The 20,346-nt window shown below is 43.4% G+C and overlaps 2 protein-coding genes across 4 annotated transcripts in view; both read right to left on the bottom strand.

Moving 5' to 3' along the window:
• Positions 1-20,346, bottom strand: part of LOC141117114 (coagulation factor XIII B chain-like) — a 124,278-nt gene that overhangs the window by 16,981 nt on the left and 86,951 nt on the right. The gene's annotated exons all lie outside the window — the stretch shown is intronic.
• On the bottom strand, positions 1,165-14,415 carry LOC141117659 (uncharacterized). Its single transcript, XM_073610623.1, has 2 exons — positions 11,866-14,415; positions 1,165-11,597 (listed from the first exon to the last, which is right to left on the bottom strand). The coding sequence occupies exons 1-2, from the start codon at positions 12,445-12,447 to the stop codon at positions 11,238-11,240; spliced, it is 942 nt and encodes a 313-aa protein (XP_073466724.1). The 5' UTR covers positions 12,448-14,415; the 3' UTR covers positions 1,165-11,237.

Below are 20,346 nucleotides of genomic sequence, written 5' to 3'. Positions count from 1 at the left end.
TTTGGCCATGCGAGATACGCTTGAGACATATGTTACAAATAGCAGCGGTGGGATCTAATGCACTCGTCTCAAAAAAGTCCCACACCAAAGAACTTTTGGAATAACGCGCAGAGACAGCAGTGCCCTGCACATGCGGAGCTCTGCGGTGTGATGCAGCCGGTGTGCTGCCCTTAAGCTGGCCCCTGGAGGGCATCCTGCCTCGTTGGTGATGTGCCTTCTCCTCCTCCTCTCTCCTATCAGGCACCCACATGGAGTCAGTGACCTCATCATCCCCTCCCTCCTCATCACTGGAGCAAAGCTGGCAGTATGCTGCAGCAGAGGGAACATGACTGCCAGATTGCTGTCCTTCTTGGGCAACCCCTTTGTCTGGGCTCACGTTACTGCCTTCCTCTAGCTGAGTACCATCATCGGAGCCTTCAAAACGCTGGGCATCATCCTGGAGCATGTACCCAACACTGTGGTCAAACAGTTCGGGGGACTCCTCAGGAGGGCATGGTGGGGCTAGGGAAGGAGTGACTGATGCCATTGAGCCGAGGGAAGAGGCCACGTTGGCAGCTGTTTTGCCAGACAACGTACCCTGAGCCTGGGTGAGAGAGGATGAGGATGGCTTGGTCATCCACTCTACCAAGTCTTCGGCATGTTGGGGCTCAACACGGCCAGCTGCCAAAAAAAAGGACAAGCGTGTCCCACGGCCACGTGCTGATGAGGATGCACCGTGTCCACAACCAGCACTGTTGCCTCTGGACACAGAGCCTGCTTGCCCTCTTTTATTGGCTTGTGACTGTCTGTCTCTCCTTATTGGCCTTCCAGACATACTAATGGCCTGCACTGCAGTGAGATGTAGCTACACAAAACTAGGATGTATATATATATTCTGATTATACAGCAGCTAGCAGAATGCCTGCCTGTGGTATTAATAGGATCAGAAGAAGCACACCAGCACTTGTCTTCAGGTAGCTATAGGTGCAACTGTGCAGGGTACACAGTACACTAACTGTAAATACTGTAAAAACACCTGCCTGCCTGTCAGTATATTAGGAAGAGAATAACAGGAACAGATCTAGCTAAACTGAATACAGTGTATATATATATATATATATATATATATATATATATATATATACACACACACACACACACACACACACACACACACACACACACAACACCTGGGATGCATATATATACAAAATACACTGTAAGTGCAGCTAACTGACTCGACCTGCCTACTCTATATAACTTAAATCAAATGGCACTGTCTCTCTGTCTATCTATCTCTCTCCACCACCGCAACACACTACACAAGGCCGCTACGCAGGCGGCCTTATATAGTGTGGGGCGTATACTAAACCCCCTGAGCCATAATTGGACAAAGCCACCCTGGCTTTGACCAATTATGGCTCTCTGTACACACGGCGCTGTGTTTGGCCAAGCATGCGAGTCATAGTGCATGCTTGGCCAATCATCAGCCAGCAATGCACTGCAATGCCGCAGTGAATTGTGGGCCGTGACGCACCACTCGAATTTGACGCGAACGGCCCATATCGTTCGCAATTCGACGAACGCTCGTACAGGCGATGTTCGAGTCAAACGTGGGTTCGACTCTAACTCGAAGCTCATCCCTACTGTGAATGCACAATACCCCTGTGTGGGGTGAGGAAATTCGGTGAGTGCAATTCCAAAAGGGGCACTATAAAAGAGTACCAGCACCACAGACGGATAAGCACAGGAAAAGTCACTTATTTGAAGAGCACAAATCACTTTGTTTTGGGAATATATATTCAAGACATTTTATTTAAATACAATTTTTAGTAAAGGACTTTTTTAGCATATTGTTTGAAAGACTGCAAAAATCAGCACTATTGATTGAAGAGTTACATAGTTACATAGTAGGTGAGGTTGAAACAAGTCCATCAAGTCCAACCTATGTGTGTGATTATATGTCAGTATTGCATTGTATATCCCCGTATGTTACGGTCATTCAAGTGCTTATCTAATAGTTTCTTGAAACTGCCGATGCTCCCCACTGAGACCACAGCCTGTGGAAGGGAATTCCACATCCTTGCCGCTCTTACAGTAAAGAACCCTCTACGTAGTTTGAGGTTAAACCTCTTTTCTTCTAATTTTAATGAGTGGCCACGAGTCTTGTTATACTCTCTTCTGCAAAAAAGTTTTATTCCTATTGTGGGGTCACTAGTACGGTATTTGTATATTGAAATCATATCCCCTCTCAAGCGTCTCTTGTCCAGAGAGAATAAGTTCAGTGCTCGCAACATTTCCTCATAACTAATATCCTCCAGACCCTTTATTAGCTTTGTTGCCCTTCTTTGTACTCGCTCCATTTCCAGTACATCCTTCCTGAGGACTGGTGGCCAGAACTGGACAGCATACTCTAGGTCTTGTAGAGCGGGAGAATTATCGTTTTATCTCTGGAGTTGGTCCCGTTTTTTAATGCATGCCAATATTCTGTTTGCTTTGTTAGCAGCAGCTTGGCATTGCATGCCATTGCTGAGCCTATCATCTACTAGGACCCCCAGGTTCTTTTCCATCCTAGATTCCCCCAGAGGTTCTCCCCCAGTGTATAGATTTTATTCATATTTTTGCCACCCAAATGCATTATTCTACATTTTTCTACATTGAACCTCATTTGCCATGTAGTTTCCCACCCCATTAATTTCAGATCTTTTTGCAAGGTTTCCACATCCTGCGGAGAAGATATTGCCCTGCTTAGCTTAGTATCGTCTGCAAATACAGAGATTGAGATTGAACTGTTTACCCCATCCTCCAGGTGGTTTATGAACAAATTAAATAGGATTGGTCCCAGCACAGAACCCTGGGGGACCCCACTACCCACCTCTGACCATTCCGAGTACTCCCCATTTATCACCACCCTCTGAACTTGCCCTTGTAGCCAGTTTTCAATCCATGAACTCACCCTATGGTGAATGCCAACGGACCTTATTTTGTACAGTAAACGTTTATGGGGAACTGTGTCAAATGCTTTTGCAAAATCCAGATACACCATGTCAATGGGCATTCCTTTATCTAGCTGGCAACTCACCTCCTCATAGAAGGTTAGTATATTGGTTTGGCAAGAACGATTCTTCATGAATCCATGCTGATTACTGTACTGCTAATGATACCGTTCTCATTACTAAAATCTTGTATATAGTCCCTTATCATCCCCTTCAAGAGCACAAGAAAAGTTATAATATTTATTTATTATTTATTATTTATTTTTTGAAGAGCACCAGTCACCCTCCATCCCTTACACCCTTCCATAATCACCACCCATCCATCTCCACACATGTCCTTCTCTCTCAGCCATCCCCCTTCCCAAAATGTGTTTTTCTTTTCTCTCCTCTTGAAAGACCATACATGTATGGGTCCTCATATTTCGATTTTGTTGTATCTGCGTAAAATCAAGCTAGGTCTGGGCATGAATTGGTTCATTACAATTGATTGTCCTAAGGACACATTGTACTATAAATAATTGGGAAGGTTGTAAATATGCTCCATTCAAACCTACTTTGAGAGATCGGCTGAAATCCCACCGGAGAGGGAGGGTGCAATGAAAAGATCTTAAGTGAATTACTTCTGTCCAGCAAGGTCTGACCTTCTGGTGGGTCCTATTGCAATGTGTGGTGGAAGCAGCAAACTTACCACTGGATTGCCTGTTGGCCTCATTAACATTGGCATACCTACCTCTCTGTGAAGGGCCGTCTTCACCCAGACTGCATAGGTGTTCTGTGCATCTATGTACAGGAAGTCCCATTCTAGTCTATTAGGATGCAGTGCTGCACAGACACAACCACTATCCCTATTTCCCTATTTGACAACTGTGCAAGTGCGTATCCCCAAATGCACACTGTCTGTGTTTGGGAACATGAACCAGCAGGGACGTCAGATTGAGACCAGCGGCTGTGTTCATAAATGGGACTGCCTGTACTCAGGTGCATGGAACACCTGTGCATCCTGTTCAGGTGAAGACAGCCCCTCGGCATAGGTACACCCCTTTGATTGAGGCCTAAAGTTGATTTTATAGCCATTCATTTGCACCAAACTTGTCATTATAGCCAATCCAGTAGGTTTTCATATCTGCAGCAGCCTCCTTCTTTTCAAGCTTTTAGTCAGCTACTACAATGACCTAAATGAAGATCCTGTACAAAAACATTCATCATCTGCAAAGTAAATTGCACAGCACAGAAGCCAATTGGTGGTGCCAATTGTGAAATCAAAGGTAGATCAAATGACCCTTAATTTTCTTATTTCTAGTTGGAAATCCCCTGCCTGTGACAGAATTCTTACATTTGAGAAAATCCTTCTGTTTCTTCTTACTGGTCATTATCCATCTCTTTTCTCTTTTGCATCTCTTATTGGCTTAGTATTATTCTGTATTTCTTTTTTTCCCCAAATAACATTTTATTATTGTTTGTATTTGTGATACAGAAAAATTGAGTACTGTCCGTGATACTTTTTATATTTGCACTAACATAACATTTTTCATGGACGAGCTTTCGGGGTGTGTGAAGGTAAAATGTTAAAACAAACAAAAAAAAAAAGGCTCTGAGGGAAAGGAAAAAAAACAAAAAGAAACAAACACATACAAATGTTTGTATTTTTTTTTCCTTTCCCTCAGAGACTTTTTTTGTTGTTGTTTTGCTTTAACATTTTACCTTCTGAAAAAACTTTTGTGAATCAGTACTGCTTGGACCTTGAAGAAGGGGACACACCCCGAAAGCTCATCCATGAAAAATCATATGTTAGTGCAAATAAAAAAGTATCACGGACAGTACTCAATTTTCTCTGTCACAGTTGCACTAATATGGTTACAATCACCTCAAGTATTTTCGATACAAAATAAAGAAGTACACAATTTCAAAGGTACAGATCGTAGTATGCATCACTACTTTCAGATAATTACTCATGAATTCTAATGCTATGCTTAAGGACAGTGGTAATTATTTATCTAGCGTTATCATTTTGTCAAATATGCATCGCTGATTCATTTAATAAACTGTAACAGTTTGTATGTGGCTTTAAGAGTCACAAGAATACTCTATATGAAGGGAAGGAGGGGGAAAGAGGAAGAAGGGGGAAAGAAGTCATCGAATAGCTTTTTTTTTTATTTTTATGTGATCATAGTAGGTCCTCCCGAAGGTGCCACAGCTCCCAGACCTTAGAGCCTCCAGTCTGTCCTGCATCCTAGCCGTCATTTTCTCCATCAATTCAACATCCTTTATTCTGGAGAAAAGGGCCTCAGCGAAAGGGGGGCATGTGGGGAGCTTTAGTGTTGACTGGCCTAGTAGGAAGCCGGTATCTCAGGAAGGTGGGCCAATATCTGTTGGACCGTGGTCCAAAATGGGGTGATTAGTGGGCAGCTCCAATAGATATGGAGGAGAGTACATTTCGCCCCCTGACATTGCCAGCACCTAGCTAGTAGGATAGATGGCGTGGAGTACATCTGGAGTAATGTACTAGAATGTACCCGCCACTGTTCTATGGTAATTTCCTCATTGAGGGCTTTCTCCCATCTAGTCATATAGGAATGCTTACCCTGTTCTTCTAGGGGGCAAGTATTTAGTATCTTATAGATATCTGATATTAGGCCTTTCTGTGCAGTACTGGCAGAATTATATTTTCAAAAGTGGATGGGGGGAGAATTGTAAGTTAGGGGCTATAGTAAGTGCGTCATTTCAAATTTGCAGATACCCATAGAACACCTGTTGTGGTAGATCGAATTTGGTCTGAAGTTCGGCAAAGGGTAATAATTTGCGTGACCTGAGGTCCACTAGGTTCCCAAAGTGAAATAGGTTCCGCGATGTTCACGGATACAACATCGGATGAGTAGGGCTATCTGGCACCTTGGGATTACAGGCAAAATAGGTCAGGAGTGATCTCTCGGATGACAACCCATGGGATTGTGATAATTTGTGGCAGAGCCGCCTAAGTTTGAACATGGAGCCCAGCAGGCGTTCGGGAGCTACCTCCGCATTCGCACTCCAGAGTAAGTTATTCGGGTGTGTCAGAGCTAGTCATATTTTTTCAATTTCTGTCCATTTGTTGTAGGACCATTGGGTGAACCATGAGGCAACTGCTTGTAGGTGGATTGCCTGATAATATTTGATAAGGTTGGGAAATGCGAGGCCCCCGTCACGCGTGCTGCCATCAGTACCGACCTAGGTATTCTGTCTTTTGTAGTTCCAGATGTAGTGCAATAGGTCGGATTGAAGCTTTTTCAGGTATTTGTAAGGGACAGGTATGGGCAGTGTTTGGAAAAGATATAAAAGCTTTGGGAGGATTGTCATTTTAACTGAAGCGATCTGCCCTAGGAGGGAGATGTGGTGTTTTTTCCACTGGAGTAGTAAAGATCTGAGTGAACGGAAGAGAGGGGGGAAATTTTCTTGGTATAGGGTGGTGAATTTTGGGGTTATTTGAATTCTCAGGTATTTCAGGGAGGAGGTTTTCCAGCTGTAAGAAAAGTTGTTTTTTAAATGTGTGATCTCTGCTTCAGGAATGTTAATAGGCAAGGCCTCTGATTTGGATGTATTAATTTTATATCCCGAGAGGGCTCCATAGCGGTCTAGTTCCGTGTGCAGGATCGGAAGGGGTATGTGGGGTTGGGTCAGTGTGAGGATAATGTCGTTGGCAAAGAAATTGTGAACTCTTTACCCCTGACTGATATGCCCCTTATCTTTGGGTTATCGCAGGTAGAGGCAGCTAGGGGTTCAACCATTAATGCAAATAGCAGGGGTGAGAGTGGGCACCCCTGCCTAGTGCCGTTAGCCACTGAGAAAGAGGGGGAAAGAGCAAAGGGAGTCCTAACTTGAGAGGAGAGATTGGCATAGAGATGTCTGATCGCCCGCAAGAAGGGCCCTCGAAACCCTATATGACGTAGCGTGGCGAACAGGAAGAGCCACCCTAAACGGTCAAAGGCCTTTTCGACATCCAGGCTGAGTAGCAAGGCTGCCGAGTTCTCCCTATTCGCCATGTCTACCAGATCTATCACTTTTCTGGTGTTGTCGCCTGCTTGTCTAAGTGGGACGAAGCCCACTTGATCCTTATGGACCAGGGATGAGAGGACCATATTCAGACGGATTGAGAGTAATTTTGTCAAAATTTTAAGGTCAGAGTTCAGTAGGGCAATAGGTCTGTAGTTAGCGCATAGGGAGGGGTCCTTGTCTTGGTTTGGAAATAGGGTAATAAAGGATCGCTGCATGTCCGAGGGAATGGGGGTGTCCTGGAGGAAGGCGTTTAACAATTTGCACAGGTGGGGGAGTAAAAGAGGGAGAAAGGATTTATAATATTCGTAGGGCAATCAATTCGGGCCTAGGGCTTTGTGAGATGGTAGGGATTAATAAGTCTGTTCTATTTCTTCATCAGTGATCGGGGTGTTAAGTGACAATAGGTCAGAGAGTTGGAGATGGGGGATCCCGCTTCACTCCAGATATTGTCACATGCGATGGGAAAGATTATTCTGTATTTCAAAGAACAAAGCAAGAATCAACTTCCCTCTGGGGCCTAGGACTTTCCTGTGGTCTATTTGAGTTATGGTAACCTTACCTCTTTGTTTCTATAATATTATTCCTTTTGTCTTCTAGATGAAATAGTCACATCTTCACCATTTATTCACACTTAAATAACTCTTGGGGCTTTGTCTCTGTCACTATTGCTTCCTACCTGGAGGAGAGTAGCTCTCTAGTATTAAAGTTTATGTCCAGTCAGCACTTTTTTCCTAGTTTTATTCCCAGGTGGCTGTTTTTAATTACATTGGTCCAGCTTGGACAGATGTGACATACTGAAGCAGAGCATGATCCCCTCCCTTCGAGACTGGGCTGCAGGGCAGTATTCCAACATGATAACAAACTCAAACACACCTCCAAGACGACCACTGCCTTGTGAAAGAAGCGGGGGGTAAAGGTGATGGACTGGCTTAGCATGTCTCCAGACCTAAACCCTATTGAGCATCTGTGGGGCATCCTCAAGCGTATGGTGGAGAAGCACAAGGTCTCTAACATCCACCAGCTCCATGATGTCATCATGGAGGAGTGGAAGAGGACTCCAGTGGCAACCCATGAAGCTCTGGTGAACTCCATGCCCAAGAAGGTTAAGGCAGTGCTGGAAAATAATGGTGGCCACACAAAATATTGACACTTTGGGCCCAATTTGGACATTTTCACTGAGGGGTGTACTCACTTTTGTTGCCAGCGGTTTAGACAATAATGGCTGTGTGTTGAGTTATTTTGAGGGGACAGAAAAATTAACACTGTTACACAAGCTGTACACTCACTACTTTACATTGTAACAAAGTGTCATTTCTTCAGTGTTGTCACATGAAAATATATACTAAAATATTTACAAAAATGTGAGGGGTGTACTCACTTTTGTGAGATAATGTATGTATGTTCCATACCTGGCCAATCCCCTTGGAAGCTGGAAATCACTGTGGTAGGTACCTTTACTACATTGATAGCCACTAGCTTTTGGGTCCCATGCCAGCAACTGCCCTGTTGCTTACTGAACACAGGAGGGCACCATTTAGAGAACACTTTGTATTCAGTCAATGCAAAGCAATCACTGATTTGACAAGGTTGAGATCATGACATCACCAGCCCACCTCTCTACCTAGTCCATTCAGAGAGTGCTCTGAATTTTTCTGAGAAAATGCAAAGTGTTCTCTGAATGGTGCCTATGCCTGATCTCCTGTGTTCACTAAGCAGCAGGGCAGCTGCTCGGCACAGGACCCGGAAGCTAGTGGCAATCACTGAAGTAGAGGTGACTACTACCGTGATTTCCATCTTCCACTGGGATCTTCCAGGTATGGCACATACATTAGTTACGATGGTCTGAGATGGACCAATGTAACTATGCAAAAATATCCATACCTGAAATTCAATTCAGCTTTAAATTGAGATACCAGTGTGTTTTTTTTTTTACTGCTATCAAGAGTGATTTACTCTTGTCCTGCTGACAACAGTCAACTTCCTCAACAATTCTTCAACAGCAACACAGGCAGGAATAAAAATCCCTTTCTTTACTACAGTAGGCTAAGGTTAGAACTCATATCAGAAGTATTTCATGTCCCTGATGCAGATTTTTTCTTCCTCACTGTCTGGTAAAACTGTTGTAAACATGTAGGTGTGGTGCAGCGTGGTGTGGAGGCAATAATTCAAACAGGCAGGTCCAATAAGAGACTTGTATTGAAGTAATACAGTAACAGCTCACAACAAACCTGATCGGAAGGCTACCCCCAGGAAGAAGCAGATTTCAGCTGGACTGACTGGCTGTTGAGAGGGCACAGAATGCAGACTGGCTGTCTAGTGTCCAATCGGGAAGGTGACCAGAAGAGACCCTACACTTTCCCTCTTCATCAGGAACCTTTCCCTAATGCTAGTACTGTCCCTGGCAGATGGGGTACCTTTCCCTATTCATCCCACTCACACAATGCATGCCGAGCCTGGGAGCCAGAGCCTTAAATAGGGCTCTGCCTGACCCAACATGGCTATCAGAGTAACATGGAGTGGCAGCATCTAATTGGGTGCTTTCCTGGTGAGCCAGCAAACCATAGAGGATTTCCCTCCCCAGCTGCGGTACCACTGCAGAAGAGCACCACCTGCAGTGGAGAAAGTAGACTGCACCTGCCTACAAACAGGATAGGAAGTGAGGTTAAATCTCTCCAACTGAGCCCAGGATAGCAGTAGAAACCCATCAGGGGTTCTAGTCTTTTGCTTCCTTATCCAAGATTAGAAAAAAACATTTTTGGCTTGTACACTTTAGAAAGCAGAAGTTTGCAAGAGGATGGAATTGATTTATAGCCTTTTGTTTATATTCTCTGCCTCTTTTTTTTTACCTGCAACCTATGGTTTTTGGGAATGTGCTTCAACCAGTAGGTGTTCTTTAACCCTGGCAACAGTGATCCCACCAGAGCTGCATAAAAAGTAAAATTGCAACTATCAACTTCACTATAATGAAGACCACGCTGAAAAAAGTTAAATATGTGCACAAACTATAAATAAAATGTTTTAAAACCTTCAAATTTCAATAAAGTGCCAATGCAACCCAGAATCAATAAAATGAAATAAAGACTTATGCCCCGTACACACGGTCGGATTTTCCGATGGACAATGTCCGATCGGAGCGTGTTGTCGGAAATTCCGACCGTGTGTGGGCGCCATCGGACATTTTCCATCGGATTTTCCGACACACAAAGTTGGACAGCAGGAGATAAAATTTTCCGACAACAAAATCCGATCGCGTCAATTCCGACCGTGTGTGGCCTGTTCCGACGCACAAAGTGCCACGCATGCTCAGAAGAAATTCCGACACGGGACAGCTCGTTCTGGTAAACGTAGCGTTCGGAATGGATACAGCACTTTTGTCACGCTGCAATGTTCAAAATGGTTTAATACAGCGCACTCTCTTCTTCTTTATAATGTGACAAGAATTAAGTCGTTTTGCTGCTCATATTCACACACACTTCTCACAAACTTATTTCGTTACTATTTATCGGGATTCCCTCAATATATTTTGATTTCTCACATCTGACAACAAAATTTTTTTTTTTTTTTGGACTTTAATGTAGATTCTTTTTTTGTGTTTCTCTTTTTTATTTTTATTTTTTTTCGTGATTTTGATTTGTATTCCCGAAAATGTTTGTGTGTTTTTTGTGACAAGTTCCCACAACACCACTAATATGTTGTTCTATTTAATCTGTAGGAGATTGTTTGGTGTTGTTGTCCCTTGTTAATTTCACATTGTACTTTAGAAATGTACCTGAATCGTCACCAACAAACTGTCCTTTTTGGATGAAAACACACACAGGAGAGTAGAATTTACCCAAAAATATTTTATTAAGGGCTCACAACTAAACAAAGAGGGAGGCAACGCTGGAGAAACTGCAGAAGTGGGCGAAGCCTTGGACCCCCGGGGCAGACATCAACTATTTAAAAGCAAAATTGGTGGCCTGAGGAGTCCATATCATAAGGGAGGGCAGTCTGGTCCAGAAGTCCCAGAGATCCGGAAAGCAGCAGATGACATCTGTGTCCCCAGGCTGTGGTCATACAAGAGACTGCAGCTTCTGTCAGACCAGACTGAACCCAGGGCAATCACTCTCAGGTCTTCTTTCCACGCTTCCTTCCAGCCTTTGGCTGTGGTGGTGGAGTTGTGGCAGCAGGAGGAGGAGGAGGAGGAGGATCGTCCCTCTCAATGACATCCGTCTTGTGTGTCAGTTCCCCACTCTACCCCTTACGAAGGACTTTATAAATCAGGTCCTCAGAGATCTTGCGTTGACCCTCCTGCATGCCCTGCAATTTTGTGGCAGCCATGCAGGCAAAGGCCTCTTTAGGACTGGGGAAGGCTCGGAGGGACGCCGAAGCCTCCTGGATCAGCCTGTACGCTGAATCCTGCACGGGACTCGGAGTGGCCTTCCTGGCTCGTTTATATGGCAGGCGGAGGGGAGGGACCTGAGACTCAGTCAGGCTGCGACTTGTCCCTGGCTTCTCTTGGCTGACACTTAGCCCCGCCTCCTCCTGGCTGCCACTAATCCCCGCCTCCTCCTGACTGCCACATTCCACAACCTCCTCCTGGCTGAGGTCTTCCTGTGTATGAAAAAGGGACATAGTTTTAGTTTTTTATTCATCAATCACACACAATTTTCACCTCCTGACTGCTGCAAATTGAATGTTAACAAATATAACAGACTATCCTTCTGAGCCCAGCAGTTTTCATTCTTTTCCCAATTTTGGGTGCCCACTACTGTCTATTGATATGTAAAGCACTTTTTTTAATCAGCAATTAGTGATCAATAATAACATCTAATAAACATCATTTATTTATTGACCAGAAATCTGTAGAAGAATGCTATACCTGACTCCAGCTGGGCTCCTCCACTTCTTCCTGGCTGGAAGGCCCAGGTTGGACATCGGAAGCCTCAGCTGGGGTGGAAGGAAGCGTGGAAGGAAGAGTAGAGAGGGATTCCCTGACTTCAGTGTGGTCTGACAGAAATCGCAGTCTCTCATAGTACCACAGCCTGGGGACATAAACGTCATCTGCTGCAGCTCCGGACTTCTGGGAATCTGTGACCTTCTTGCGCTCCCTAAGATAAGTGCTCCTCAGGCCACCAATTTTAGCTTTCAAATAAGGGATGGTTGCTGTGGGGACCACCGGCTTCACCAACTCCAGCAGTTTCTCCAGTGCTGTCTGCCTCTTCTGTTTGTGATTATAGTGGGGGTGTCTCACTTGCCACAGACAGGGCAGCTCCCTGTACTTGTCTATGAACAGGGGCAGGAAATTGTGGTCGTTGAACCCATCCATTTTCTCTGTAAGACACAACACAAGACAAAGCCTAATGTCAGGCCAAACTCCCCTAATCTTGTTACAATATAGGCTTCCATTTCGAAGCAGTATAGGCCCAAGTTTAGATCCTACCTTCGTTAGCACGATCGGCATCTCCGATGCTCCTTCCTCCGCTCACAGATCGTACGTAAGACGCGCGCGTTACGATTTATACACACTGCGCATGCGTATAACTCCGCCCGCCCCTGATGTTCTTTCTAGTCTATTCCCCACCCCTTTTCGTTCGGCGCAGTGGGGGAAGAGCACATGGCGGATAGACAGCAGGATCGTGCTAATTGTAGCAACGAGGAGGAGGAGGAGGAGGAGGAGGAAAGGCCAGAGCCTGAAACGTCCCGATCCAGAAGGAGATTAAAGGACTCAAATATGTCCTTTGGGGAGATGTTGGAGATGGTGGACATCCTGAAGAAGGCCGACTATGATGGAAAGTATGGGCCTTACCCCAACCCCAATGTCCGAAAGGCCAAGATCATGGCGAAAGTGGTCAGGAGTCTGCACCGGAAATTCGGGGTACGACGATCGAAAGATCAGCTCAGGAAGCGGTGGTCGGACCTGAAATTACGAGAACATGAGCAGTACAAAAGTAAGTAGTTGTGCTGTGTTCCTATTCTTTATGTTTATTACGTTCGTGCTGCTCCATGTGCTTTTAGGAACTGTTGTACAGTTTAAAATGGCAACTTTCATGTTCATGGGCACATTATTCGTTCGGATCACACATTGTTATTTCGGACGATAAAATACCATTGTTTAGGCCATATGCATTTGGCCACCATTTTGACGCCCTATACTTGTCTTCAAAGAATTGGGTTGTGTAGATGGCTTTGTTACTAGAATGAAATGCAAACTAGATTGTGTGTAAGGAGAGGACACTCAACAGCTGTTTTCACATCTGGACACTGGAGCACTAGTGTGGGACACAAGAACACCATTTTTATTAGGGGGCCACACAGGTGCTCCAGTGTATACTATAGGGGGGGATACATCTGTGAAGCTTTTACCAAACAGGTAAAGTATTGCAGCTTGACAAAGGACACTAAAAAAGCTACATGTTGGAACTCTGCTAAAATAGATAATTGTACCCCACTTCCAAGCAATGTTTCATCTTTATAGTTCTGACATTAAATATCTGTGTGCTAATTATACCATTTTTGTTTTACATAGGGGAGAAAAGACTCGGAAGACACCCCTCATCCGAGGAGACCAGAGCCCCCCTCTGGAAGAAGGGGAAATCCCCCCAACACAAGATGAGCAGGAGGATGAAGACGTGGTGGAAGTAGTTACCACAACAGGTGAGTGTCTGCGACCACAGGCTCCGATAAGAGATGGATTGCGGCATTTTTTTGAAACCTAATTTATTTTGGGGTTCCTCTCTTTTTAGGTGATCGTGAGGTTGTGGATCCAGATCCTTTCACATCCGAAAGTGCCCAGATCCTGATCGGGGAGATCATGGGGTGTAATTTACAATTGGAAAACATCAAGCAAAACATCAATGATGTTATTCCAAAATATAAAAACATCATTGATATTTTGGGGCGAGTTTAAAGCCCCTCCAAATCACTTTCTTCTTTTGTGTGCTACAATGTGCGAAATATTTTTGTGATTTTTCCCAAAGCCAAATTTGGAGGATGCACACAGTGTGCCAACATGTGCTATCTGCCATCACGGGAGATCAATGGACGCGTTTTGGGGGTGCAACCCCTTCCTCAATAATAAAGTAGCGGTGAGGAAGGGCTTTCTCCCCCAAAACACGTCCCTTGATCCCCCCTGATGGCAGGTTGCACATGTTGACATTGTGAAATTGGTGTGCATCTTCCAAATTTGGCTTTTGCAGGGGTGATTTCCCCCCATCTGAACACAATATCAAACACAGTTCCTAAATACTCATGTCTGATATTGCCTTCCAGTTCTACCAAATGTGAACTTTGTAAGATCAAGATTTGTGTCTTTCTTGTGGGTTTTACACAGGCCTGTTTTCTATAAAATGCACATTTTGATTTTGGATAATGACACCACAAAAATTGGTATACAACAAACATGTTGGTTTGTCAGAAAAACCTTTGGTAAATGCACATGTGATTGTGCAGGTATTAAAAAGATTGTTCATCAAGAATGTGTGGATTATTGTCTCACGCTACAACACTTTTGGGGTGATGTAATTGTTGTTTTATGAGAAAATGGGGGTTATTTCCTAAGGGGAAATCCACTTTGCACTACAAGTGCAGTTTCAGTGCAGTTGCAAGTGCACTTGTAGTGAAAAGTGTCTTTGCATTTAGTAAATAACAGCCAACAGTGCTTTGTATAAGGTTACACAATCACGACATTTTCTGCACTCCACACATTTCTGTCAGGGTCAGCTCAAACAAACACAAGCAGTAAATGTCCACAAAGAAGAGCCTGGGGGGAGATGCCTGTCGAGAACTTGAGGTCCTGCAGGCTTCTCCCTGTGGCCAAATACCGCAAGGTAGCGACCAACCTCTGCTCCGGAGTGATGGCTTGCCTCATGCAGGTATCCTGCCTGCTAATATAAGGGGTCAGCAAAGCCAAGAAACGGTGAAACACGGGGTCCGTCATCCTGAGAAAGTTCCTGAAATCATCAGGATTATTCTCACGGAGCAAAAGCATATGAGAGAACTGGTGACGCTGAAGCAACCAATTCCTGGTCCATGAACTCCTCCCCACCCTGTTCATGGACTGGACTTGTGTCAAGGTCAGGACCCCAACACCAAGCCCCCGCACAGCACGAACTGTACGAGGAGTACGCATACGAAACATGGCTAGAAAACGGTCGGCTGCTCAGAACGAAGTAACAGAATGCACTGAAGAACAGCAAGGCCTGTGAAGAGCGACCTGAAAAACAGCAACGAGCAGGCAAGATCACACAGAAAACTCTGATACGAACTGACTGCACGCACTGAAGAGCAGATACAAACCCACAAGCACAAACTGAACAGCAGAAAACGATCTGAAAGCCACGAGTCTGAAAAAGTCTCTCACCAAACTTTTACTAACACGAAATTAGCAAAAGGAGCCCAAAGGGTGCCGCGCTTGGTTCTGAACCGGCCTTTTCTAGTCTCGTCGTACGTGGTGTACGTGACCGCGTGGTTGTCGATCGGAAATTCCGACAACTTTGTGCGACCGTGTGTAAGCAAAACAAGTTTGAGCCAACATCCGTCGGAAAAAATTCTAGGATTTTGTTGTCGGAATGTCCGAACAAAGTCCGACCGTGTGTACGGGGCTTAAGTGATTGCTTTAAAATATGTGCAAAGAAATTCGCCAAGATTATATATATAGATATAGATATATCTATATCTATATATAGATATATCTATATATATATATATATATATATATATATATATATATATAGATATATCTATATATATATCTCTACTGCAATGACAAATGCTTAATGGACCTTCAATCAAAAATAAAGTAACAATGCAAAAAGAAGTCCAAATAATGTCAAAAGTTCAATAAGTGCAATCCCCACAAGGTGCAAGTGTGCAAGAAAATCACTAAAAAGTGTCCTCCACCAAAAGTATCCTTCTCTCACCTCCCCAAAAAACAGATGCTGGGAAGTGGCTCAATACATGTGCAGATAAAGATTGCTGGAATCTTCTCTCCTGAAAATCTTTCAGCTGAGAAATGCATGCCTTCTCTCTCAACTTAGCATTGATAGAAATGTACCATAGTCCAGTGGCGGCTGGTGCTCAATATTTTGGGGGGGTGGCGAACACACCTGCCCCCCCCACCGCCACCACCCCCGTGCATATGCCTCGGTACTCACCCTGCTTCCTGCTCTCTGCACTGGCTCCCGCTCATCCTCCCATCTGCAATTCTGTCCGTTCCGTCTCTTCCCTCCCGGGCAGCTCTTGTTACAGGCGCTAATGTCTTCCTGCTTCTCCTCCCAGCTGAACAGGAAGTGGGTCCTGAGTCTTAAGGGCCCGCTTCCTGATTGGCCGGGAGTAGGGTTGTCACATCATCCCTTTAATCCAGGACACACATTACACAGGTTCTGTGGCTGATTAAGGTGGTAATTAAACTCACTTGGTGCCTTATCTGCATTGAATCAGCCTCAGAACCTGTGTAATTAATATGTGTCCTGGATTAAAGGGATGATGTGGCAACCCTAGCCGGGAGGAGAAGCAGGATGACATTAGCGAATATTAATTTGCTAATGTCACACAACTGGGTGGACTTGGGGAGCAGTGCTGTGCGCCTCAAGCCCACTCTCTTTTTAAACCAATTAGAGCCTCAGGTTCTAATCATGTGCTTAAAAAAAAAATTGAAATGCATGCGTCCAGAGCCCTGCATGTAGATTAGGGGCCGGGCTCATGGATTAGGGGGCGGCGCCCATTCGCGCCCCTAATGGAGCGGCCGCCACTGCCGTAGTCTTCTCCATTTTGGATAACTCAGATGTATATATACTGTAGGGAACACAAGCAGAGTGCAACATAGTGTAAAACCAAACTTCAAGTGCATGCCCGACACAAGGGGGAAACAGCGAGTACAGTGAGCACTGTTGGCTCCAGCCACATCCAAAGGCTGATACAAGTTGATATCACTCGGAAGATTCACCTTATGCCGTAGAGTCATCATCAGAAGCAGTTGTACCCCATACCACTTCTAATGATGACTATACGGCGAAAAATGTAAGGCAGATCTTCCGAGTTACGTCAACTCGTATCAGGCCGTGGAGCCGACGGTGCTCGCTGTACTTTACGCATGCTGTTTCCCCCTTGTGTCGGGCATGCACTTGAAGTTTGGTTCTACATTATTTTGTACTCTGCTTGTGTTCCTTACAGTATATATACATCTGAATTATCCAAAATGGAGAAGACTACGATACATTTCTATTGATGCTAAGTGGAGAGATGAGGCGTGTCTTTCTCAGCTGAAAGTTTTCCAGGAGAGAAGATTCCAGCGATCTTTATCTGCACATGTATTTTTTTTTTTCCACTTCAGTGTTTATCTTCGAGAGACATTTTTCAACTTAATGTTCAAACTTTGTCTCTTCTCAAGTTCACATCATTGTATTGCAATCAAAAAGAACATGACAAGAACGTCCCTTCCTTTAATTATATAAAAAACCTTTTTTTTTCTTTTTTCCTTTCCCTTTTACCCATCTACCCTACCTACCCACCGCCCACCCTCCCTATTCCCACCCCTCCCTCCCCCTCTTGTCTCACCTTTAAACTTACCCCTACTCTCCTCTGTGGTCTTTCCTCTTGAGATCGTACGTCCTCAAAGTTTTTCTGCCAATAGCTGTCCGAGGTTTTATATCTTTCCCACCCATTCCAGACTGAATCACAATTGTCTAATTGCCCTTTATTTTTGCAACTAAGTAATTCCATTTTACGATAATGATCCACTTGTTTGATCCACAGTCTCTTAAATCTGGGCTTTTGCTCTTTAACCAATTTTTTGGGATCAGACCCTTAGCTGCATTTAAGAGTTTTGACGTTACATTTTTCATATATTGCTTTATAGGAGAGTTAGTATCATTAAACAGACAGGTCAGTTTGTTGTCTTCTATCTTCTCGCCTGTTATTTCCTTTATACTCCTGATAACTTCTTGTCAGAATACTCTAATTTTTGGGCAGTCCCACCAAATGTGAATCATTAATGTATATAATGGTGTTCCGCGCTTAGGACGGGCTTATAACCGAACTGCAGCCCCCCTAAAAGAGAAAGCACCAATGGTGCAATCCAATAATTGTGTAGTCTAAAGAAATAGGGGATTGGCGCTGTTCACTGATAGAGAATGATAATGAATAAATCAATAAACTATACAAACTGCTAACAAAAGGAAAACATAACCCCTCAATGTTGGGTGGATAAAACGTGTAACACAATATAAATAATTGTTAGAAAATGGATATATGTGCTAAAAATGGTCAAAGGATGTGCAGAATACCTAAATTGCAAAAGTTGTAATCACAAAATAAAATTGGTAAATAAAACACCAAGCATTAACAAAGGTGAATGATCAATCAAGTGTATATATAAAAAATACAAAAAATATGTATGTGTGCAATGAAAGATATGAGTGGGTATACCTAAAAAAGAGGGCAAAACACCGTGTTGCCCACTGGAAATAAATATGTGTACTAGTGAAGCTGAATCGTGTTGAAAAAATATATGTGAAAAAATGTAAGAATATATATAAAAAATGTGAAAATATATATAAAAAGAAAGAACAATCGGCATGTAGTGTGCAGACAATCTGAGTGCACTCATATCCCCCTGATGAAGACACGTGACTCCCTGTGTCGAAGACGCGTAGGGGAGGGGCCAGGACGGAGCGATCAGCACAGAGCTGGGTTGTGGAGCTCTCACACCCCGCAGCACGCCGCACAGCCGTTTTTTCCTATGTTATGTTTGGTGCACATGAGCACCTTATAAATGTGAGTACCCCATGTGGGGATTGGATGTGATTTTAATAAAAGTATCCTACGGTATTATACTATATTAGCCTTTTTCTTTTATATGGTCTGATGTGAGTGGAGCCATAAAGAATCCAGTGTGGGAATCAGCTGTACCTAATACTGAGCCCAGGGGTGGCTCCAAAAGCGTGTATTGACACAATTAAAACCTGTGTCACACGCTCCAAGGTGAGCGCAATCACATTGGGGGTCACCAAGGCACTTCACAGCATGTTTTTCTTTGGGCACGTTTGATTCAAAACTGGAACTTTTTCTTTGAACCATCACCATTACACTGACTTTTATTTGAACTTGGTCACTTTATGTTACTGGATTGGAAGATTTTTTCACGGATGTGATTTGAACACCTTTATTAGGGCGATTATAGTTTCAATTCGCCCACGCATGTGATTGATTTACTCTGTTTGTGTTTTACGAATATATATATTGTTTTATTTAATTTTTTTCTTTTTCATTTTAATCACAGTGGATCTACATATGTGTAACATTTTTTAGCATATACACCTTATTAGGAATGATTATATTTTAATCACTGTGGATTGTATATTTATCTTATTACGTTTTTCTATGCACATTGCACTTTGTGATTTATTGCACTAGATATTTTTTAGTGTGTTTGGTCATAGGATTCACACAGCAGGTGATCTTAGTAAGTGATCAGAGCTTTAGGATTCACACAGCAGGTGATCTTAGTAAGTGATCAGAGCTTTAGGCTCTATTTGATTTGCACGCTTTATTATCTATGATTTGTACTTAGATTTACAGTTATTCAGTTACACCCCTAGGCGCGGCGCATTTTTTTCATATATATTTTATTTGTGGATTCATTACTTCAAACTTTCAAAATATGTCTTCACCTGGAGTGAAAAAATTTGTTCCCGTGAAGGGAGTTAATGGTGAATTGTGTTCCCACTTCTGCTTCCGATGTAGTGCATCCCAAATTCTAAAGACGTTTTTTGTCAAATCATGTGTATTAGGATCTAATGTGCGATGTTTATTTGAAACCCAAATATTTTTGTGTAACGTGGTTTTGCTTATAATATTTTCTCGATCCATTTCTTTTCTTTGTTTTCCCTAGTCCACTCAGTCATTCGTGCTAAAGTTACTGCTTTATAATATCTAAAAATATCAGGTGCTGATAAGCCCCCGTGCTGCCTTTTCCTGGAGATTAGTGCAAATTTTATTCTTGGTTTTTTGTTTTGCCAGATGAATTTAGTGAATATTTTTTGCATGATTTTGAAAAAGCTTTGTGGGATCCCTATTGGTAGCATTTGGAATTTATACAATATTTTTGGTAATATTGCCATTTTGAGCGTATTCACCCTTCCAATCCAAGATATTGATTGTATGTTTATCTTCTTTATTTCTGCCTTAATCTCATTTAATAGTGGAATGTAGTTTGCAGGATAAATTTTCTCAAATGATGGTGTTAATTTAATCCCCAGATAGGGCAACTCCTTTTTTACCCATGTAAATGGGAATTCTGTTTGCAGGGCCAGGATTTCTTTTTTCCCCAATTTGAGGTTCAGTATTTCCGTTTTTATGGGGT

This window comes from Aquarana catesbeiana, linkage group LG13 (genome assembly GCF_042186555.1).
Source record: "Aquarana catesbeiana isolate 2022-GZ linkage group LG13, ASM4218655v1, whole genome shotgun sequence".
Taxonomy (NCBI): domain Eukaryota; kingdom Metazoa; phylum Chordata; class Amphibia; order Anura; family Ranidae; genus Aquarana; species Aquarana catesbeiana.
The sequence above is the reverse complement of the archived record's forward strand: the minus strand, read 5'-3'. Positions and strand labels throughout refer to the sequence as shown.